Below are 23,976 nucleotides of genomic sequence, written 5' to 3' on the forward strand. Positions count from 1 at the left end.
AAGACTATGGCCCCAGGAAACCCTGTCAGCTCAGTAATGAAGTCACTCCTGAGGTTCACCCTTCAGCCAAAGATTAGACAGGCCCATAAAACAAAACGAGACTAAAGGGGCACACCAGCCCAGGGGCAAGGACTAGAAGGCAGGAGGGGACAGGAAAGCTGGTAATAGGGAACCCAAGGTCAAGAAGGGAGACTGTTAATGTGTCATGGGGTTGTTAACCAATGTCACAAAATAATATGTGTACTGTTTAATGAGAAGCTAGTTTGTTCTGTAAACCTTCATCGGAAGTACAAAAAAAACGTGTTTCAGGAACCCTGTGATGGTAAAGATTGTGTGTCAACTTGGCTAGGCCATGATTCTCAGTGTTTATATGTGATCACTCCCATGACAGAATCTGTGAGTAGCCAATCAGCTCAAAGGGGGTTTCCTTGGGGGTGTGGCCTGCATTCAAATATAAGGAGACATTCTGGCTTTTTTGCTCTCTCTAGATCCTGCGGCTGCCTCCTGTTCATATGACCTCCAGTTCTTGGGACTTGAGCTATCAGCTTACCTGCCGATCTTGGGATCTGTCGATCCTCACAGCCTGTGAGCGGGAGCCCTGCTCTCCGACCTGCTGATCTTGGGTTCACCAGCCCCTGCAGCTACATGAATTGAGAGAAGCCTCTATCCTGATCCACGGACTTGAGACGTTCCAGCCTCTACAATCATGTGCGTCGTTTCCTTAATATAAATCTATGTGTATATTTATACGCTTTATTTGGTTTTGCTTCTCTAAAGAACCCAGCCTAAGACAAACCCCTAGCCTGTGTTTTAATAAAAAAAAAAAAAAGTAGATTCTGATTCAGTATATCTGGGGTGGAAATGCAAACTCTCTACGGCAAACTTGTTAGAAACGCAAATTCTCAGCAAGGGTTAGAACCGGATTGAACCGGTCCAAAGTCCTAGTTAAGAGTGACAGAGAAGTTTAGAAATAGATAGTGGTGATGGTTGCACAACATGATGATGCATTACTGTCACTGAAGTGTATGTGTAAAAAAGGCTGAAGTGGCAAATGTGCTGTTTTTTATATACACATACATATTTTTAACCACAATAAAAAAAATTAAATGTCTGCTTATCAAGACTCCCTAAAAAAAGCTAAAAGACAAGTTACAAACAGATATCTGAGAAATTAACACCAACAAATTTGAATAAAGAATTTTAAAAAGAATGCCTACAAACCCAGTAAGAAACAAACGGCATGAACGACCTTTTCACAGAAGAGTAAACACATACGAAGACATGTTCAACTTCATTAGTCATCAGAGAGACGTTCATCAAAGCCACAATGAGAAACCCTTTTATAGCCATTTAACTGGCAAGAATGTAAAACTCTGATAATGAAAGTATGAGGCATATATGGATCCCCAGGACACAGGGTCTCTGATATACTGCTAGAAGGGATGTAAACTGGTATAACTGCATGGGAAAAATGAAACCATACAACTTAGCAAATCCACTGTAGTAAATAATCAAGATACACTTGTGTATGTACCACAGGAGAAACAGACGACAGTGTCCACAGAAGCACTATCACACAGAAACAACCCATGTGGGGAAGGATGGATAAACTGTGACATGTCCCAGCACTCAGTGGATGAACTGTGATGTACAACAGTACAGATGAATCTCAGTAATGTCACAGCAAGTGAAAAATTCCCAGGTAACACAAAGTTTGATTCTTTTTTATAAAGTTAAAGATAAAAATTATATACATACACATACATATGTATGTGTAAACACATAATCTGGAACACCATATACAGATGAGATAGAACTATATGAAAAAGAAATTGAGGGAAAGATGACATAATTTTCAGGATGGTAGTTTTGTCAGGTGGGAGGAGGCAGGGAGGTGGGACAGGAAGGACCACATGAGTAGATGGAAGTTACAATGACACTTCTAATTTTCTTGTTGGTTCATGGTGCCAACATCCATATAAATGGATGTTCATCCATATAAATGGCACAGAGAGATAGGGTGGCTAGATGGATAGACAAAAGAGAGCCAGGACCACACAGGACCAATAATGAGAAGGAGTATTTGTCATAAACGAAGGATCATGACTAATCCAATTCTAGGCACCTAAGTTCCAAAAGAAGAAAAAGTTAATTTTAAGAGTTTAGCAATAATAATAAACTACAGATTAAGAATTTAAAAATACACAGAATTACATTTATAAAGCACAACAGAACTTTAAACAGAAAACACCAAGGTTCAATCCTTTAGGGATAGTCCAAGAAAATGGAAATTTATCTTTCAACTTTAGACAGATTGTTAAAATAAAAAAGTTTGGAGCTACCTCACCTCTTCTTGAATATACTGTAACAAGAAGGGAGATGCTCTTAAATTATCAACAGGAATATTGAAGAAGCCCTGAATTTCCTTCTGGTGTAAATCCATAGTAATAAGATGAGTAAGACCTTTGAAAATAAAGCAGACACAGGTATATAGTTTAACAACCATTGTACTGGATGAAATAAGTACCACACAAAATAAAATACTACACATAATAAATTACTATGAAAAGATTACTCTTCCATCAAAAAAATTCAGCACCTTTATTTCTCAGATTTTTTAGTACTATGAAATGCATGATTTTTCACCTCAATTTAAAATCTTGAAATACCAAAGATGATGGTAACGAAGAAATGTCTCTGATAATTCTATTAGAGCTGATTGCATCTCCCTAAAGTTTCCTTAACAGCCATGGCAAGGTTCACTCCTAAGATATTAAGACAAACTGCACTGACATAGAAAGTGGAAAAAACGAAAAGCCTCACCCCCACTGCCTCTTTAGAGGACATTTGAAATGATTACCAGAAAAGTCTAAGAAAAGTTCAATAGGAAAAATTTTAAAAGGCAAAACTTGCCAAAAAGAGCAGGAAAGCGAGCCCAGTGGCCCAGGAGCAAGGCGAGAAGAGAATGGCAAAACCTTTCCAAAAGACTCAGTGAGCCAGCTTGCTCCCTTTAAGCCAGCTGTCTGTCACAGAGTTTTCAACGGAGGCATACAGTTTAGGTTGCCAGGGTTTGGACTTTTCAAACTTTGTTTTTGCTTTCTTTGGCATGTTACATTAAGAAAATTTATTCTACAGTGTCTGTGTTAAAATGCAGTGATATAGAGACTTTTTAATTCTTTTAGTCTTTTTTTGCTCTGTCCCAATGTTCTCTGATATATACCTTCTTTAATCATATACACACACGTACACACATGCATCCACGCACACACAAGCACACATGCTAACAACTAAGACTATTTAGAAACAGGGCGAAAATGCATAACACAAAATAACACATGGTTTACAAAATATGCCTATTTGTCCTAGGTAAGGGAAAGCTAAAATAAAAAGTTGCTCTGTTAGCATGGTAGGATTCAGAATGACTTTTTCTCCTTTCAAAATGACCTTAATATGATCATAACTGATCATTTAAATATATATATTTTTTAATAAAAAATTTAAGAAAAAATGAAAGAAATAAGGAGTTCTCATTTCCTTTGTGTTTTAGGAACGGGGGACAGGACAGATTTCTCTGCACTGTTTCCTCATTATAAACTACTTGTGTTTAAAAGCTGCATCAGTATTTTTACTCTGCTCAGCATTTTAATTTAGTTAAGACAATGCTTTAACATTTTAAAAATAAAACTCCCAGGCCCACAAATAATTATCAAGTATCTACCACTCCTACCAGCTTTGCACATCATCGAAGCCAGCAACTTGGAGACAATGGAGCCTCTTTTTCTCATCTTGCACTGCTTGCTGTAAGGGAAGTAGGGTATCACGCCAGTGATGCTTTTGGCACAAGAGGTCTTACAGGCATACACCATGATCAGGAGCTCCATGACAGTGGTATTCACATCCCTGAAGTCCAAGACACAGAAAACCCCACCAACAAATATGAGACACTTGGTAAAATTTCACTGCCGCAATGAAGCATCAGCAATGTGCTACACCTGCCTCTACTTAGACTTAAGACTCAAGGCACCAAGAAGAAACCAATAAATTCCTCTCTTAAGCCTCTACCAGTTCCTCCCCACATTCCCTCTCAGCTGGTGACCATACTTCCTTTCTCACTGAGAAAAGTGACCAGTCAGAGATCTTCCACAGACTCCTGTTGCCTGTGCATCTGCACCCTACAACTTTGCCCACTCTCACTCATCACTCAGAGATAAACGGTGTACTAGTGCCCACTCCTCCAGACTCCTTGAAGACGCTGCTCCAGCAAGTCTCCCTTCGTTGCCTCCATCACCAATTTTTTACACTCCACTGGGTCACACCATCAGCCTATAAACATTCTGTTATTTCTCGTATTAAAAAACAAATCATGACCACGATGTCCAGCCCATTCCTTTGAAGCCTTTGTATCACAATGCAAGAGAGCTGTCCATGCTCTAATTCATCTACTCTCATTCTTTCCCAAACACATCCCAACGAAACTGTTGCCCCCATTACTCCACCAACTGTTCTCATCAAGCTCATCATTGCCCTCCACGTAGCTAAATCCAACAGTTAATTCTCAGTCCTTCTCTAACGTGACCCATCAGCAACATCTGGACATGTCTGATTTCTGTCCTTGATATACTTTATTCCCTTCAAGGCCTCCACTATGTTCTCCTGCCTTACTTGGCCCTCCTATGGTTTGTTTTATTGGTTCTCTTCTCTCCAGGCTACTAATGTTGGAATGCCCCAAAACTCTTTCAGTTGTCTCCTTCTCCTTCTATATCCCCTCACCCAATTTCAGAGCTTTACATATGCTGGCAATTCTCAAATCTGTATCTCCAGCCCAAGCTTCTCTTCTGAACTCCAGTCTGACAAATTTAACTGCTACTTGACAATTCCACTTGAATGTCTAACAGACATCTCAAAGCTTAACATACCCAAAAATGAACTCTTGCTCTTTCCTCCACCAAAAGCCTGCTTTACCCTAAGACCTCTGCTATCGCAGTTGATAGCAACACTATTCTTCCAGTTTACTCCGAAAAAAAACCTTAGAGCCATCCTTGCCTCCTCTTATCTAGAAAGTTAGCAAGTCTCACCACTACACTAGGACCACCCTAGACTGAAGCAATCTCACTTCTCAGCTAGATGGCTGTCACAGCTTTTCTTGCTCCTCCGGGAGTTCCTCTCCCGCCTGTTCACACAGCACCCAGCTTGACCTTCTTAAAGTGGAAGTCAGAATGTGTACTCTCTGCTCAAAACCCTGAACAGGTCTCCCATTTTGCCCACAGCAAATCCAAAGGCTTTACAATGGCTCGCAAGGCCCTTCACAATCTGGCCCCCATCAACTCCACTCTCACCACCTACTGCACACCCCTCTCTCAGCAGTCCAGCCACACTCCTCCTTGTTGGTCCTCACACTGCTGCTCACTCCCACCCAAGGGCCTTTGCGATGGGTACCTCCATTGCCTGGGATGTTTCCCTTCCCAGCTATCTGCTGACCTAACTTCCCTGCCTTCTTCACATTTTTACTCAAATTTCACTCTCAATGAGGCCTACCTTGTCTGCCCTTTGTCTACCCTCACACCACCGTCACTCCCAATTTCTTCAAACGCCATTCTTGTTTTTTCCCCATAGTACTTATGACCTTGTAACATCCTAGACAATTTACTTGCTTATTACATTTATCATATGTCTTCTCCACTAGAATAGAAACGCCATAAAACGAAGAACTTTATCTGTTTTAATTATTAATGCATCTCATAGATCTGCAACAGCGACCAGTATATAGTAGATACTCAATAAATATTTGTTAATGAATGAATTTGTGACTGGAAATGCAGAACATCTGAGCGAGCAGGTACTCTGCTAATATTTAACAAGCCTGACATCTGAAGAGCTAAAGTAGGCTTTCAGAAAAGCATTCTATGTGAAAGGATAAGACTAGATGAAGCAACAGTGAGTGTGAAGTTATACCAAGGTTCCCAAACTATGCCGCCACAAGCACCATTTTTCCGTGAGCTGGGATGAGGCGTTCCACCACTAAACTCAAATAACAAAATTCTTGTTTGAATTACAGGAAAAATTAAGTTAATGGACGGAATCTTCTTAACTTAAAATTTTTCTTCCCAAAATTTTCTTAAACTTTTAGTACCTACTAAAATGTAATGTAAGATAGCAGTGCAATGGGTTTCTCTTTATATACGGCCTTTCTGGCACTGGGCGTGTAATTTTGCCAGAAATGATTGGCTGTGCCACAGTCTGCCCTGTGACTGGTCTATTTTACTCCCTTGCAAGGACAAGCCGGTTTATTAGTCAGAAAGGTGGTGTGTAACACCACCCAACAGGACTAAGTGACTTGCAGTCCACCCAGGGGATTGGTCAGTTTATGGTTCTGCTAGGACGGCCACACCTTGAAATTGACAAGGATCTGCTTATATAAGCAGCCAACCCCACCCCACCCCACCCTCACAGAGGTTTTTAGAGAGAGGTGAGGAGGGAACTTCTTAAAAGAGATGTAACTTGGGTCAAGGGCTATAACAGTGAAGACGGCTCCTTGCCCAGAAGGGGCTTTGCGGCAGACAGCCGGTGGCAAGAGGTCCAGAAGGGGCTTTGCAGCAGACATCCAGCAGTGAGAGGCCCGGAACAAGGCCAGGTGGCAGAGCAAGCAGTGACAGCAGAAAGCTACTGCTAGGAAAGCAGCTAAGAGAGCTGAGTGGGTGGCTACACTGGCCATGAGTTGGGTCAGTTAGCAGCAGGGAAACTGACAGCAGGTAGGCCGAAGGCAGAAGGCCTGCAGATCAAGAGAGGGCTTGCACAGACTAGAAGGGCCTACTTGCTTACATGACCAAGAGGCCTCATAGCACGGCCGACAGCAGCTGAGAAAGCTGTCCTACTTGGAAGCTGTCCTGCACTGAAGAAAGGAGAGCTCAGGGGAGCCTTCCAAACCTTGAATATGTGTTTCCTGATCTTGATTCTGAGTTGTTCCTGTTACTTCCAAGTTGATCCTGATCCCAAGTTGTAGCCTGTTACTTCCCTAATGAACAACATAACTGTGAGTACAGTCTGTGATTTCCGTGTGGCCACTGCAACAAATTATCAAACCCAGCAGAGAAGTAGAGAGTGCCATGGCGGGGAACAACTGGAATCAGAAATAGTGGAAAAGTTGGAGTGGAGATACGTCTGACAGACCACCTTGCAGGAACCAGCTTTGTGCTGATCCTGATTCTTATCCCTCATGAATCTAGATGAATCTGATGCTAAGTTACAAAGATGTATCTAACAACACCAAGTCTCAATGCTAACTGATTTGTGGCATTTCCTAACAAATACCATGACTTTGGTTGTCCGCCACCTGGACAAGTCTGAGAAGCCCTGCACTAACACAAGCCTACAGCACAATAAGGAACAATACAGAGACATAAATAGAAGAAACTACAGGGATGTTAGGTAGTTTTGACAGATAAACAAGAAGCTGATAAAGACAAAAAGCAAAAGCAAAATGCCATGAGTGTTGAAATAAAAACAAAGGGACAGAAACGAAAGAAGTTGAAAATGAAAAGGATTACCAAAGATATCCTCTTAAGTCCCAACTTCTAAGTCCAGTGCCTAATTATCACCTTGGGCAAATCATGCAACCTCTGTGCATTTATCCTAATGGAATCACATTTGTCTCGCAGAAACCCAGAAGTCAGAGGAACATAACTTGTTTTGTGGCCTGTGACCTTCCATACAAGATGATGGAAGGGTGAAGGGGAAGGTGTGGGCACAGGTGACTTCTCCACTAGCACTCTGGCCCTGTGGCAAGCCTGGGAAAGAGGAGAGTGGCAGACAGGGGCAGCAAGCAATCTCCTCCCAGTACAGTCAGGTTGTTTGAGATTTCATCCTGCTGAGTCAAAGGACAAGACAGAGATAGTCAAAATTTAGAAAAAATTTCCCTGAAATATGGCTCTTCTTCCCTTTCTTTGTTGTATATGTGTTATGAATATATAAACACAAATTGAGCATGTAGCAATTTTCCAAAATTTCTAAGCTAAAAAATTACTCACTTTAAAACAGATTGATTTCTAGACATCATTAAAAATCACTGAGTGAAGAACTTTCACACACAAAGACATCTGGAAGCATTTGTGCACAAATGTACAATGAAAGAATGGGCTGCAGGTGATTAGCCTTCCTTTCAGAGTGGCGTCTGAATGAAGAGTGGCACAGACCACCTCACTGCACATTCTCTTCTATAGCCAGATTACACACTTATGACTTAAACCATTTCCAGAACACACGTACGCCAAATATCACACCAGACAGGAGTACATAATCCTTCAGCACATTTTTTTATTACCTTCTCTCAGCTTATTTAATTTACACAACAAAATAACAAGAGGTGGTGGTCATTTTTAAACTATCTGCAATAAGAGCTTTAAGAACCTCAAGTAAGCAAACAATTTCTCTTTTTCTTTTCTTTCTTTCTTGTTTTTTTAAGAGTTTCCCCACAAGTTTCACAAATTCTGGCTAGTGATTACTACAAAACTTTTAATGGGTTCTATTATAATCAAGCTGGAGCCCTGGTGGCGCAGTGGTTAAGAGCTTGGCTGCTAACCAAAAGGTCAGCAGTTCGAATCTACCAGCCACTCCTTGGAAACCCTCTGAGACAGTTCTACTTAGTCCTATTGGGTCACTACGAGTCGAAATCAACTCGATGGCAATGGATTTTATTCTAACCAAGAGCCTATACTCCAACACTTGGTTACATCCACTCACCAAGAACACCAAAACAACACAGAAAAGTCGCAGTTATGTCACAGAAATCAGCAGAGTAAGATATACCAATTTTAAAACTCCCACAATTCTTGCTGTCTAGCCAATTCTTACTCTTCTAAACACTTGCCTAACAGAGATCTGAAAATGGTAGCACTGCTACTGCGCGGTACTCACTTTGAAACGGTTTGGATGATGAAAACATCTTTTCCCCTCACAGACTCTTGAATCTGTACTCTTGTTTCTAGCAGGAAAAAGAAAAAGAGGGAGGGAAGATGAGGAAGGCACACAGTTTAAATTTTTAAAAATACACAAAAAATCTGCATTATTCCTCAAGGTTATAAAATATGCAAACTGGAACTATTATATAAGTCTCAAGGCCATTATATACTAAAAGGATAATAAACATATTGCCAATAATCATATTTTTAAAAAAGTGTTTAGTTACATGACATCCTTAAGAGGAAATTACATTTCTGACTTAAAACAAGTAAATCTATCCTTCTCACTCCTTGTATGTAAGGAGTGAGTGCTGTAATACATGCCACTCTAAGCATTTTATCTTTATAGGACATTATATACTCATTCATTACATACTCAGATTCAGAAGAGGACATGAAACGAGTGATATCATTGCTGATGTTAGATGGCTCTTGGCTGAAAGCAGAGAATACCAGAAAGATGTTTACCTGTGTTTTACTGACTATGCAAAGGCATTTGACTGTGGATCAAATTATGGATAACACTGCGAAGAATGGGAAGTCCAGAATACTTAATTGTGCTTATGTGGAAGCTGTACATAGACCAAGAAGCAGTCATTCAAACAGAACAAGGGGATACTGCATGGTTTAAAATCAGGAAAGGTGTGCATCAGGGGTGTATTCTCTCACCATGTTTATTCAGTCTGTATGCTGAGCAAATAATTCAAGAAGCTGGAGTATATGAAGAACAACACAGCATTAGGACTGCAGGAAGACGCATTAACCACCTGCGATATGTAGATGACACAACTTTGCTTACTGAAAGCAAAGAGGCTTGAAGCACTTACTGATGAAGATCAAAGACTACAGCCTTCAGTATGGATTATACCTCAACATAACGAAAGCAAAAATTCTCTCAACTGGACCAATAAGCACTATCATGATAAACAGAGAAAATATTGAAGTTGTCAAGGATTTCATTTTACTTGGATCCACAATCAACACCCATAGAAACAGCAGTCAAGAAATCAAAAGACACATTGCATTGGGCAAATCTGCTGCAAAGACCTCTTTACAGTGTTAAAAAGCGAAGATGTCACTTTGAAGACTAAGGTGCGCCTGACTCAAGCCATGGTATTTTCAATTGCTTCACATGCATGCGAAAGCTGCACAATAAATAAAGAAGACCGAAGAACTGATGCCTTTGAATTGTGGTGTTGGAGAAGAATACTGGACATATCATGCACTGGCAGAAGGACGAACAAGTCTGTCTTAGAAGAAATACAGCCAGAGTGCTCCTTGAAAGCGAGGATGGTGAGACTTTGTCTTGCATACTTTGGACATGTTATCAGGAGGGACCAGTCCCTGGAAAAGGACATGGAGCTTGGTAAGGTAGAGGATCAGCAAAAAAGAGGAAGCCCCTTGACAAGATGGACTGACACAGTGGCTGCAACAATGGGTTCAAACACAGCAACGACTGTGAGGATGGCACAGGACCAGGCAGTGTTTCGTTCTATTGTACATAGGGTCATTATGAATTGAAAGCGACTCAATGGTACCTAACAACAACAAATATACTCATTCAATCAACCAGCATCTATTGAGAACCTAGGCATAAAATGTTATATGCTATGAGAGCAAAGACAAGTAAGATCCAATATCCCTACTCTCAAACATTTGTGATCAGCCAGAAGGAAACAAATACACAAATCCAGAACAGAACATTCTACAAAACAACCTTTTCAAAAAGTCAATGTCATGGGAAGATAAAAGAAAAGGTGAGGGGACTGTTCTAGATTAGAAGAAACTAAAGAGATATAACAAACACATCAGTTGAACAATGAATCCTGGCTGGAACAAAAAGGAAGCTATAAAAGACTCTTGAGAACAACTAGGGACATGTGACTATAGACTAAATATTAGATGATTAGAGAATTACAGCTAATTTTTTTAATATGATAATGGTATTTATGCAGGAGAAATCCTTATTTTTAGGAGATGCGTGTTCAAGCATTCAGGGGTTAAGTGCCTTAGTGTCTAAAACTTACTTTCAGATGGTTCCATGTATACATATTCGTAAGACAAAATTTCAGCTGTTAAATCTAGGTGGTAGGTATACGCATGGGTGTTCACTGTACTGTTCTTTCAACTTTTTTGTATGTTTGAACATTTTCCTAAATAATGTTATAAAAAATCTAAGGTGTGTTTACAAAGGAATGTGGTTAGCTGGAAAGGAAATGAGCTTTAACGTCAAAAGAGAGATCTGTATTCCAATACTGACTCTGCTACCTCTGGGACCTTCTTACCTAATATCATCCCTAAACTCAGTTTTTTTCAGAATCTGATAACTAACAAATTAACAAATGTTAGTTCTCATCTTTCTTCCCAATAGATACCAAGCGTTGTCTCTCCCTCATTCATATACCTGGAGGGTGTAACCAACATAACCAACCTCCTCCTGAGTCTTACACTGATAGTTCTCTCCTTTCCCCTCTTCCAGACTCCAAACAACGTGCCTCATCCAATTCCCTTTAAAGGCAGAATCTTCTCCAAACTCTCCCTGCATATTCTCTTCAAATATTAAAATAATTTTCCCTACTGGAGCCACATGGGAAATCTTGGGAGATAGGGAAGAGGAGTCAATAACAGAAAACTAAATAGAGGAAGAGCAAAGTTGTGTCTTTTTATCAGAGCCTCCTATAACCTTTATAATATTTAAGTACTTGACAAAGTCTACAGTGGAAAAAGAAAGGGAACTAGTTATTTACTGAGCACCTACTATGTGCCAAGAACTGGGTTAGGCACACAAATTATTTTATCTAATCCTCAAAAAACCCTAATTATTAGAAAGGTTAAACAACTTGGCATGCATAAGGCTGTATGACTCTCAAGCCCATACAGGCTGGCCATCACTACTGCTGGAGTAATTTCAAAAATCCACCATTTACATGGAAATTACAAAGACTAAATAACACACATTTCTTAAAATTTGGGGTTACTATCTAACGACATAAATCAATTAGCAAAAAGTATTTCCTAATAAGCCTTCATAAGTCTAACTCACGCAGCTTGGGTGGTCATAAAGAATAACAATCTACTAAAATTGTGTCCAATCAGGATTTACTCATCCTAAAATGTCACAGATTCAAGCAACAACTCATCTAACATTTTCACGCCACTGACAGGCTGGTTCATATATTTATGCAGTTTTTGTTGGATGAGGTCTAAGACCTGAAGCCCAGGCCCCAAGATATGACTTGTCTCAAGATTATATTATTAGCTGGTTATTAACCCACTGCCGTCAAGTCAGTTCTGGCTCATATGCACCCTAAAGGACAGAGTAGAACTTCCCCCCACAGTTTCCAAGGCTGTCATCTTTTCAGAAGCAGACCGCCACACCATTCTCCTGGGGAGCAGCTGGTGGGTTCAAACCGCTGACCTTTCAGTTAGCAGCCAGGCACTTAACCACTGTGCCACCAGGGTATCAGTGGGAGCTACAACACTATTTCCCCCACCGTGCCTGACTTCCTGGTGACAGAACTAAGTAGACAACTGAGTCGAGTCACACACTTGAGCAGTGCACACAGTCCCCGTTTCAACAGTGGAGGATGAAGCATGGAGACAATATGCCATATTCCACCAAAAGACCCACGTTATACATGTCCAAGATAGCTCACCTCTGTTAGGTTCCTGGTAAACCTGCACTTTGCCCATCTCCACCCCCAGCCGCCTAGAGAAGAAAAAGGGGGGAAAAGCTGAAAAGGTAATAGAATAGTCCTAATATTTTTACTATTTAAGGGTGATTCAAAAATTGACTAAAAAATCAAGGAATTCTTACAATGAGATAAAATGTCAACATTAAATTTATGTCACTCCATTACTTAACCCGCTCACCCCTATCCCAGGTCTACCCAACAAGGCCCTACATGGTCTAGCTCTGACTATCTGAGTGGCCATCTACCCTGTGCTCTCTGTACTCAACCCACTTTTCTGTTCCTGAGACACACCAATTCCTCCACACCGCAGGGCCTTTGAATCCGCTGTCCCCTCTGTCTGGGGGGCTCTGCCCCCAGACCTTCATTGGTGGCTCATTCACGTTCTCAATTCAAATAGGATCCCCTCAGTTTCAAAGGCTAAAGCCTTTGTCTGCTCCATCACTACTTTCATACTATCTTCTTCATAGCCTTTATCCACCATCTTAAATTATCTTGTTTACTTTGTTTACTTACTTCTTGTCTGGCTTCCCTACTAAAATCTAAATTCCATAAGGAGGAAGGATCTTGACTGGCTTACTCACTACTGATCCCCAACATCTAGATCGAGGCCTAGTACATAGTAGGGGTTCAACAAATACTTAATATCTAAAATTATACTTAACAATAAACTATAAACTGTTTCCATCTAATATATATTTCACTGTTCTTTTCACTCTAACAATTCTATGCAAATATAGCACCTAACACAATGCCTGGCACGCACAAGGCACTGAATAAATGTCTGCTGAGTGAACATGTATGAAGTGGTTACACTTAACAAAAAGGTTAGTCGTCAATATACACAGCTGATACACAGGTTAACTATAAAGTACCTGTTTTCAAGTTAAACCATCAGTGCTAATCTGATTATCAAATTTAAAACATCACATAAAGGATGTAGACTTTAATGGTAGGATTATAACTCACTCAGCAATTTTCTTTGAAAGCTCCATACATGATGAATTCGAATTTGCTGAAAACAACACCAGGCCTCCTTTGGTTACGTTCATCTTGGTTTCTAATTCAGATGGTGCCACACAAAACATCAAAACCCACTTGGCTTTCCAATTCTCAGAGCCTAGAAGGATACAAAATATATTAACAACTGCCATTTAAAAAGATTACTAATTTTTTTTTTTTTTTTAGCAAATGACTTGAGCTGTAGGAAATTAGTTTTCACCATAATGGTATCTTTTCTGTTATATATAGACAGTTCATTTGTATTTAAGAGTTTGAAATTTATGGAAATACGTTATTTCATGATTTAAAGTTTTCATGACCACTTGATAAATGATATACTTACAAGAAAGGCGGAGCTGAAAAGCTCAGTGAAGCCGATGGTTAGACTTAATATTTTACTGTTTGCTGCTTAAAGTCAATTATGGACGTCTTTTTATTCTCTCATAACAAAATTCCTCCTGGATTAACACAAAGAAAAATGGCAGGGCCATTAGCAAGACATGGACTGATTGATCCTTAAAGAATAAACGACCCATCTACCCCCGGCTTTACCTGTAATACCTATTTATCAGCTGCCCCTCAGATGCCCAGGTCATGTCCAAAACTGACCTTGTCATCTTCATGTTCCTCAACTGGAACATAAGGCTGATTAAACAAGCCACTCTCCGGGTTTAGCGCCTTTATCACACAGTGAGGGTGCTGCACTAGATGCAGCAGCAGCCGTCTAGTAGGTGGTGGGGACACAGCACCTCCCCGGCAAGCCCATTTCGTTTCCTCACTCCTGTGCTTTCTTGGCATGGCTCTGGGGCAATTGGTGGAGATTACAAAAGGGCTGAAACCTAGCCAAACTTTCCTGTTATTATTTCTAATTATGTAAGTAACACACAAACACATTCTCCTTGCAAAAATCAAAAAATTACAGTTGAGGCTAAAGTCACCACCCCCAAACACAGGCACTTCCCCACCTCCCAGTAAATGACCGTTCATATTAGTCTGGTGTGGACCCTGTCAGGCCTCTTCTACATTCACGTACATATGACCCCCGTAGAAAATACATATAAAAAAGACATGTCTCTAACATAAAAAGGTAACATCATACATATCTATAATTTGCTCCCCCACTAAACATTTCAACAATTTATGTTAGAAAATACAGACCGATCTCATTCTTTTTAAAATAGAGTATGTTTCCCTAGAGATGGCCTCTTCAGGGGCGTTTCAGCTCTGACAATCCAAGGTTCCACAATGGGAAATATGGGGACTAAAACAATTTACCTTGCACAGGCATATTATAAACAGAAACCAAATCCCTGTGAGACCAAGGGGGCCACGGGTGTCCACCACAGAGTGTGCCTCCAGAGCAGGGGATGGAAAACTCCAGCCCACAGACCAAATTAGGTCTCGTTTTTGTAAATAAAGTTTTACTGGAACACAGCCATGCTCATGTGTTTACAAACTATCTAGGGATAAAACAGCAGCATTGTGTAGTTGCAACAGAGACCACACAGCCCAGAAAGCCTAAAATACTTGCTGTCTTAGTCATCTAGTGCTGCTATAACAGAAATACCACAAGTGGATGGCTTTTAACAAAGAGAAATTTATTCTCTCACAGTCTAGTAGGCTACACGTCCAAATTCAAGGCATCAGTTCCAGGGGAAGGCTCTCTCTCCGTCGGTGCTGGAGCAAGGTCCTTGCATCAGTCTTCCCTTGGTCTGGGAGAATCTCAGCACAGGAACCTCAGGTCCAGTGCTGCTTTCTTGGTGGTATGAGGTCCCCAACTCTCTGCTGGCTTCCCTTTCCTTTTATCTCTTGAGAGGTTAAAGATGGTGCAGGCCACACTCCCTTTGCAATGGATCAAGGATGTGAGCTGGGTAAGGTAGTGTTACAATCCCACCCTAATCCTCTTTAACGTAAAATTACAATCACAAAACGGAGGACAACCACATAGGGAATCATGGCCTAGCAAAATTGATACACAAACTTTAGGGGGGACATAATTCAATCCATGACACTTGCTCTCTGGTCTTTTCTGAAAAAGCTTGCAAGCCCTGCTTTAGAGCAGTGTGGGACCTGCCAAGGCAAGTGAGAAAAAGGCAAAGTAGTTGATACAAACTAAAGAAATAATATATTTAGTCAACAATGCTTAAAGCTGGAAGGCATTTTAGAGGTCTCTCAACCAATATACATCCGTGCTTAGGAACAGAGGTTACTAGCTTGGGAAAGGAAACAACAAATTTCACTCTCCTGTCATAAATACAGACTTCGGAGTCAGACACATGCTTGCATCTTAGCTCCTACTTTACCTCAGCTTGCTGCAAGTCCTTGTCTAAGTTGCTTAACCTCCCTTAGCCTCTGTTCCTTCATCCATACAACTGTGAAGACTGACTGCACAGGGTTACTGTAAAATTAAATAACTTCTGTAAAGCACTTACCACAGTGCCCATCATATAGCACACGACTGATAAATGGAAGCTACATGAGTCAACCTCTAATATTTTGGTTATTTACCCAACAGTACAGTAATATGAATGGGGCTGTCATCTTTTTATATCCCTCAACCTTGAAATAAGAAGCCCTTAAAGTACAACAGTGTTTTGGGGGTGATTTTTGGGTCACTCAGAATGAAGTATCTTCGGGGTAGGCAAAGATTTTAGAGGCAATTTGGTCCTGCTGTCCAGTCTGCCGTTTGAAGTTCATCTCCAACATCCCTGCCAAGGAACTACTCCCAGGGCCTGGTGCCCACAATCCTCTGAGGGCCCATCCATTCCAAATTCTTCCTTAGAACATGCTGAGATTTCTCTCCTTGCAGCCTCTAACCACGTGTCCTTTTCCTTCCCTTGAAGATTTGCAGGAAAACAACCAATTCCTCTTGCGCAGGACAGCCCTCATCCTACCTCGAGTTCCCTTGCCTCTGTGTAACCTCTTCTCCAGGATACTTCCTGAAGCCTTTCCTTGTCTGTCATGGTTTAAATTTCAGTCATCACCCTGACCATCCTCTCTGAATTTCCAGTTCTTTAGGTACTAGGCTTCTATAATGGAACCCTAACCTAAGACGACCCTTAAAATGGCTGGGGAAGGAGAGTCCATTTGTCTGCAGAGACTAAGGAAATGGTTATCAATATAATCCTGTTCTGTGACTACTGAATTCCCAAGCTAGTCAAACATTAGGGTGTTCAACCATTTTTAGTTCTCTCCTACCTGCTGGAAATTCAGGTTGTGCTTTTTACCAATACCAAGCTTCAAGAAAAGAGAGTTTTAAAGGCTATTCTCAAGATAACACTTTCAGTTTTCCCCCCAAACTACAGTTGCTTGTACATTTATAATGTGTAAAGATTTATTATATGAAAACACATCCTTTTCAAAGAGTCTCAGCATCTTATAAAAAGCATATCATACTCTTCTTCGAATGAGATTTGTGAATCTGTTAAATCTGATGGATGGCGTCCACACTGAGAGAGATCACTTGCTGGCAGTTATTTCAAAACCATTCATCTACATTTCAGATGAGGAAGGCTCAGCATTAAAGCATGTCTGTTAGTTTCCCTCTGAAAGCATCCACTGTTTCAGAGCAACACTTGTCTAAAGATGCTGAGTGAGAGACCTGCGTTTGCCTTCAGTCGTTTACTAGCTACAAGGCTGTGGGCCAGTCACTTGGCCTCTCTGGGCCTCAGCCTGTCCCTTCTGGACACAAACAGGCTCAGCTCAGCAGAAATGTTTTTACTATTATATTCTCGACTGTACCCCCGTGCCTAGAGAGCACCTGGCACAAGCTTGCTGAATGAAGCCTGACCTCAATGAATGCAAAGATTTAACAACTGGAAACTGAAAGTAGTCTATAAACTAAAAGGCATCATAAAGCATAAAAAATTGTTATTTTTATTATTGATGTACCTTACTCAAAGAAAATTTGTTTTTTTAATATAAATAATGGAGAATTTGAAGGGCAAAATCTAACTCAAATTAATCTTCCACTCCTCTGTGATCCCACACATCTGGCTCCTTCTGGCATTAGAACACTTCCCTATAACTAACATTTACTAACCATTTCAGTACATACCAGGCACTGTGCTGAGTGTTCTGAATTCTTATGACAACTCAAAGAAGTGGGAATTAAATCCATTTTACATGGGGGGAGTGAGACTTACAGATAAAGAAACTTCCTCTAGGCCGCATGATCTATAACAGGCAGAGAGACCTTTATTTTGTCCTCAGTCTGATTTGCAGTACAGTTAGTTACATCCAAAGGAGGCGATACAGCCTGTCTCAACACAACACAAAAATGACTTCAGACCCAGGCTGAATCCCACAAAGTGAGTGTAGACCTCAAATGATGTATGCACAAGTATCCTTATTTTGAAAAACGTCCATTGTAAACATGCCATGCTTGGAAAATAATTTCTATCATGTGTCATAAGAGGGATACATAAATTCAATTCACTATTTCCACTTCTGGGAATTTATCCCAAGGAAAGAAGAAAAAAGCTATATGCCCAATGACACTCACTGCAAGGTGTGTTAAAATAAGGAACTTTGGACACACGTAATGGTTTCCTAATAGGGTAATTAAGTAAAGCTCCGAACACAGATTTAATAAATAAAACCCAAATCTTTAGCACTATGCAAAAGCACCTACGAGACAGGAACAACGTCTCCTCCAAACACAACTGAGTAACGGTATAGACCAGACAGGAAGTAAATCCAGACCTGAGACTCAATAACGTGGGTGTGTTGTTTTGCATTTAAATTTGTTAAACAGCAGAGCTTACACTTCCTCGCGCCCCGAATCCCCATTTCGCATTTCCATATTGCCCGCAAAGGCGCTAAACACAAACTGTACCTGCATTAACACAATAAAAAAATCGTTATTATCCACATGATGTATTGGGGCAAAACACTTAAACGTACAATACGACCTAAAAATGACATTATGGTCCTCCCTCAACCTCTGCTAGGATAAGTTCCCAGTGGAATAAAAAGACTCTTCTGGGCTAAAAGAAATGGTCACGATTAGCCAGGCCAGCCAAGTTCAAATCTGGTACTCTGTCACATTCTGGATCGGAGACAGCTGGTCTGGGGGTTGTTTTCTGAGCTGCCCAACCGCAGTTCTCGTAACTGTGGCCTGCCTCCAAAACGGCGCCTGGCGACGGGCGCACCCTAGGGCCCCGCGGGCCCGCCAATCCCTCCGGGCGAGGAGGGAGGGGGAGGCTGCCGGCTCCGGGCCGCGTCCTCGGTGCAAGACGCCCCCCTCCCGTCGCCGGGACACCGGCCCGCCCGCCGCCAGAGCCCTGGCTCCCGCTCGCCTACCTGACCCCGGCCCCACCGAAGCCTCCCGGGCGTAGAGAAGAAAGCGCTGGGTCAACACTCGGCGTTTCTAGGAGCAAAATGGCGACTCCACTTGCGAACCGCGTCCGCAGCGACACCGAGGCCCGTGGGCGGGGCCTGGGCGGGGCCAGGCGCTGGGCCTGCGAAGGCACTTGGCTTGGGGCCGTGGGCGTGACCCGGGCGTGACCCTCGAGAGGAAGGGGCTGGGCCTTCCGGGCCAGGACGAGGGGCGGGACTGGTGGGACCAGTACTTTTGGGTCCCCCTGGTGGCCAGTGGTTAAGAGTTGAGCTGCTAACCGAAAAGTCAGCAGTTGGAATCCACCAGCTGCTCCTTGGAAATCTTATGGGGCAATTCTACTCTGATCTATAGGATTGCTATGAGTTGGAATCGATTTCACGGCAACCAGTTATAGGGTTGTTGGGAGCCCTGGTGGTGCCAGGGTTGAGAGCTCAGGCTGCTATCCAAAAGTTTGGCAGTTCGAATCCACCAGCTGCTCCTTGGAAACCCTATGGGGCAGTTCTATTCTGTCCTTTAAGGTCGCTATGAGTCGGAATCGACTTGGCGGCAACGGGTTTCGTTTCGGTTTTTCAGTGTTGTTAGGAGCCCTGATGGGGCAGTGATTAAGGCACTCAGCTGCTGACTGAAAGGTCAGTGGTGGAACCCACCAGCTGCTCCGTGAGAGAAAGATGTGGCAGTCTACGTCCATAAAGATTTATAGCCTTGGAAACCCTATGGTGCAGTGCTACTCTGTCATATAGGGTCACTACGAGTCAGAATCCAGTAAATGGCAATGGGTTTGGTTTTTGATTTGGTTGTTGTTGTTGGTGGTGGTGGTTGCCCAATTGCTTTATGGCGACCCCGTGTGTGCACAGTAGAACTGCTCTGTAGCACTGTGACCTTTCCAAAGCATATCACCAGGCCTGTCTTCCAAGGCGCTTCTGAGTGAGTTTCAACCGCCAACTTTTCTGTAAGTAGTCCAGTGCTTAACCGTTTGAGCCACCCAGGGCCGCTGAGACTCTACAAGCCCAGGTTAGCTTGCGGGTGTGTGAAAAGGAGAGGCGGGTCACAGGGAGTGTGAGTGTGGACAGAATATGAGCTTTGGAACAACAGATGTCTGGGTTCTGGTCTTTACTTCACCCTTCTGGGCCACAGTTTCCCAGGGCTTTGAACCAGTTCAAACTGGTTCAGTCATGGCGATAAAACAAAACTGAAACAGACCCAAATTTTTTCAATTTGAATGATCCAGAATGATAACCAGAACGGGAAAAATTAAGGGTCTAATCCCTGGAATGGGAGACTAGGAAGAGGTATAGTGAGCACCTTCAGGAGCCTGATGCATGAGATTGGATTATTGGCAGGACTGTGGAGAGCGACACACATACAAAATGGCACAGTCAGCTGCCATCTTTGAGTGGGGCACCACTGTTTCTGACTCTGCTCAAAATCCTATGGGCAAGAGATTTGGTTCCTATGCAACATGTACGCTGTCCTTCTTTTCTAAGAGGGAGATAAGGTTTCTAGCAGGGCATTGACCTGTAATTTTTCCCATTCCAGTTATCGTTCCAGTTCACCCAAATTTTTAAAATTTGGGTATGTTACAGTTTTTGCTTCCAAGGCCATGACTGAACCATAAGAACCAGTTCAAAGTCCTGCAGTTCCTTCATCTGAAAAATGGCAATGTTAGTAGCACCCAGCTCATAGGGTTATTGTGAGGATTAAGTGAGATGCAGTGATCTTTGCACAGTTCCCAGCAAATATTAAATGCTCAGCTATTATGATGATGATTTGCTCTGTTGCCCTTTATTCTTTCATTATAAAGGAATGGGTGCTTTTGGTATCTGTTGCCTGAATTCTTTATAATTTTAGAATGTTTACTGTTTATCATACTTATAATGTCAAAGAAAAAAGTCTTTATTCTGTACAAAGCAAACAGAGTTTTATTGAGGAATAGAACAACTGTAGCTTGGTAGAACTAAGTAAAAATACAAAGTGATCTGAAAAGCTGATCATGACAAGAGCTTATAAAGACAAAGACTGCAGGTATGAGGAACTTTACGGCATAAAATATGAATGGTTGATATTTAACATCGGTAGAGACATAGCCATGGAAAAGTACAAGATTGTAAAAACATTTTTTAAGGGGGCCAAGAAACATTTTCTGAGAATTAGCTAACCAGTAAAGTCACATGCTTCTTGGAACATCTGTGCAAGCAAAATGAGGGCAAACAAAACCACATTCTTTAGCATAACCTAATTTTTGTTTGCACAACGTCTTGTAAAAATTTCCATCTTATACTTACAGATCACACATTAAAGCATAAGTAAATCTTAAGACAAAATGGAGTCAGGCCTACACTTCAGACAGAAGACTCTACCATGCTAAGCACCTGAGTTTTGGAATGCTCCTACACATCCCCCCCTTTTGATCAAGAATTTCCGTGGGACTTCCCTTGATCACACTTTTTTTCCCTTCATCACACTTCTGTATTGGCTGTTTGCTGGACTGAGATGGCTGCTTATGATTGATAAGCTTTAAGACCTCAGGTGCTACTTGTTAGATAGCCAGGCGGCATCAGATAATCTTCACCATGCTATTGCTGGGAACACTCCGCTTCAGTGATTGTCTATAGAGGGTGGGTTCGAGCTAGGCTGAATTATGCAGGAACAACCTGACAGTGGTATGAAGTGGAGGGTCTGCTTCCTTTATAATCTCTTCAAAATATATTATTCATTGCATAGCAAGAGGTTTTGCAGTTTCTATACATAGTTTGGAAAGACATATTATAATGCAATTAACCAATCCAAAAAAATTATGAAAATGAGCAATATAGTTAGGCCAGTTTGTATGCTGTTTCCTAAAACTATTTTTACAAGGGAGTTTAAGAATTCTTGTTGGGCTGCTATTCTATCTTAACAGCTATATGTTGGGAGAGATAAGATTAGCTGTCATTGGGATTGATGGTGAAGTTAGGTATTAAACTATAATTTGTAATGGTAATAGCTAGTGGGTCAGAGTTTTCATGACTGGAGATAGGAAAGGGGTGACAAATCCAGCAGTCTGTTAAGCTTCTGGCACTAGCTACAGCTTGGGCTAACCTAATAAAGGCATTCTTTTAATAAGCATTAATGAGGATAGGTGAGTATAAAATGAGAATATTTTTAAAAAGTCTCATAGTGAAGGAATGCTTAATAAAATAATACAATGAGGCAAATAGCATAAAAATAACAGCTACAATAAAGAAAGTTCCTTCAATCACCTGCATCAGAAAATAAAACTTTACTATGTAATCAATCCAAGTTGATAAAATAATGCTATTTCAAAAGTAGTAAGTATTAAACAAGATCTGAAATCTCAGCAGCTTGCATTACTCAGTAATGATGTTAAGTTGCTATAACGAGGAACTAACACAAAAAAAGTAACAAACATCAACGTCCGCAAATTTCAGCAACTTGCATGATGTCTTGTTCTGTGATCTTGAGATCAGCTGTCTACCTCAGATGTCATCTGCTTCTGGCCGCTAGGGTGTTTTAAGGTGATTTTTAGTTCTCCAGAGGGTTAACAAGTCCACGAGGGTGCCTTGGCCTTCTTCAGCTGTGAAAAATGAATCCAGGTCTTGACTCCCTATAATTTGGCAGCACATGGGCTCGTAAGGAGAATTAGATATGGCTCTTTCCAGAAAGGTTCAAGAGAGTCTTTTAACATATCTTTTCTAATATATATAGTCTCCCGGGATAATGTTAGGCAAACCCTGTGATTTTAGTTTCTGATCATCAAAGGCTTCTTTACCCTATGAAAAACATTCTGTAGCCCACATAATGTCATTAGTTACTGAGAATATTGATTCCTATATTAATTAAAAAAGAGAGAGAGAGAAAGGGAAAAACAATTTTGTCTTATATCTAGATAATAGAACATGGAACATTAGCAATATTCTTATATAAACCTTATAATAATTATTTTAGTTTACTCATTCCTATGTTGTTAATTTTGGCTTCATGCAATGTGGATCAACAGGAGTCTGAAAGCCTCGTCAGTTTCTACATAAGAGTTCCAGAAACCTTGATTTAGTTCAATAGTATCCATGTTCGAGATATTATACTTTTCTTCATAAGTCTGATATAGCCCGCTGTTTGCTGAAATACTTTGGTCAAGCGTTTTCCACGAATAAGTAAAGTCAAATATATCTGTAGATGACAACTTAAAAATGTCCATGGTTAACTTATAATAATAATTCCTTAAAGTGAAAGGCCTGATGGGAATTACAGAAGTAACACAAAGCTAAATAAAGTCAATTAACACGAAATTTTAGACAAAAACAATTTCTAAATATAATGATTAACCTTATTTTTAAAGAGCTTTAGATATATAATAATCTTGAGACACAGTATCATATAATCAGAATATATGAAGAATATACCAAGATTATCAAGTCTTTAAACATCTGAATAGTAATAATAATGATAATAAAAACCTATGGGTAAACTGTGAATTTCCCTAATTAAACCATTGGCTTTAACTGCTGGAACTAATAGAAGATTTCAACAAAGTGTCAGGATACAAGATAAACATACAAAAATCAGTTGGATTCCTCTACAGCAACAAAGAGAACTTCAAAAAAGGAAATTACCAAGTCAATATCATTTAAATAGCCCCCAAGAAGATAAAATATTTAGGAAAAAATCTAACCAGAGACATGAAAGACCTATACAATGAAAACTACAAAACACTACTGCAAGAAACCAAAAGAGACTTATATAAGTGGAAAAACATACCTTGCTCATAGATAGGAAGACTCAACATTATGAAAATGTCAACTCTACCCAAAGCAATCTACAGATACAATGCAATCCAGATCCAAATTCCAATGACATTTTTTAAGAAAATGGAGAAACGAATCACCAACTTTATATGGAAAGGGAAGAGGCCCTGGATAAATAAAGCATTACTGAAGAAGAAGAACAAAGTGGGAGGCCTCACACTGCCTGATTTTAGAACCTATTATAC

At 40.8% G+C, this 23,976-nt stretch overlaps 1 protein-coding gene and 1 long non-coding RNA gene across 11 annotated transcripts in view; both read right to left on the bottom strand.

Annotated features, from left to right (window-relative positions):
• The window catches only part of PRPSAP2 (phosphoribosyl pyrophosphate synthetase associated protein 2), an 89,910-nt gene extending 70,841 nt beyond the window's left edge, over window positions 1–19,069 (bottom strand). For 3 of the 10 annotated variants that reach the window (XM_023735533.1, XM_004380996.2, XM_023735536.1), the window contains exons 1-7: window positions 18,953–19,069; window positions 13,992–14,106; window positions 13,616–13,766; window positions 12,611–12,663; window positions 8,911–8,977; window positions 3,728–3,900; window positions 2,348–2,463 (exon numbers count right to left, since the gene is read on the bottom strand). In XM_023735533.1, coding sequence (XP_023591301.1) covers window positions 2,348–2,463; window positions 3,728–3,900; window positions 8,911–8,977; window positions 12,611–12,663; window positions 13,616–13,734 — 528 coding nt within the window. In that variant the 5' untranslated portion in view covers window positions 13,735–13,766; window positions 13,992–14,106; window positions 18,953–19,069. Of the gene's footprint in view, window positions 1–2,347; window positions 2,464–3,727; window positions 3,901–7,544; window positions 7,662–7,681; window positions 7,865–8,910; window positions 8,978–12,610; window positions 12,664–13,615; window positions 13,767–13,991; window positions 14,107–14,209; window positions 15,464–18,414; window positions 18,486–18,952 lie in introns of those variants that run through there. The other 7 variants (XM_023735534.1, XM_023735535.1, XM_004380994.2 and 4 more) reach the window with 7 other exon arrangements.
• Window positions 19,070–20,795: 1,726 nt separating this feature from the next.
• Window positions 20,796–23,976, bottom strand: part of LOC111821374 (uncharacterized) — an 18,127-nt gene continuing 14,946 nt past the window's right edge. Inside the window, exon 4 of the long non-coding RNA XR_002824800.1 lies at window positions 20,796–22,593. This is a non-coding gene — a long non-coding RNA (uncharacterized LOC111821374). The remainder of the gene's footprint in view (window positions 22,594–23,976) is intronic.

This window comes from Trichechus manatus, unplaced genomic scaffold (genome assembly GCF_000243295.1).
Source record: "Trichechus manatus latirostris isolate Lorelei unplaced genomic scaffold, TriManLat1.0 scaffold00080, whole genome shotgun sequence".
In the NCBI taxonomy this organism is placed as follows: domain Eukaryota; kingdom Metazoa; phylum Chordata; class Mammalia; order Sirenia; family Trichechidae; genus Trichechus; species Trichechus manatus.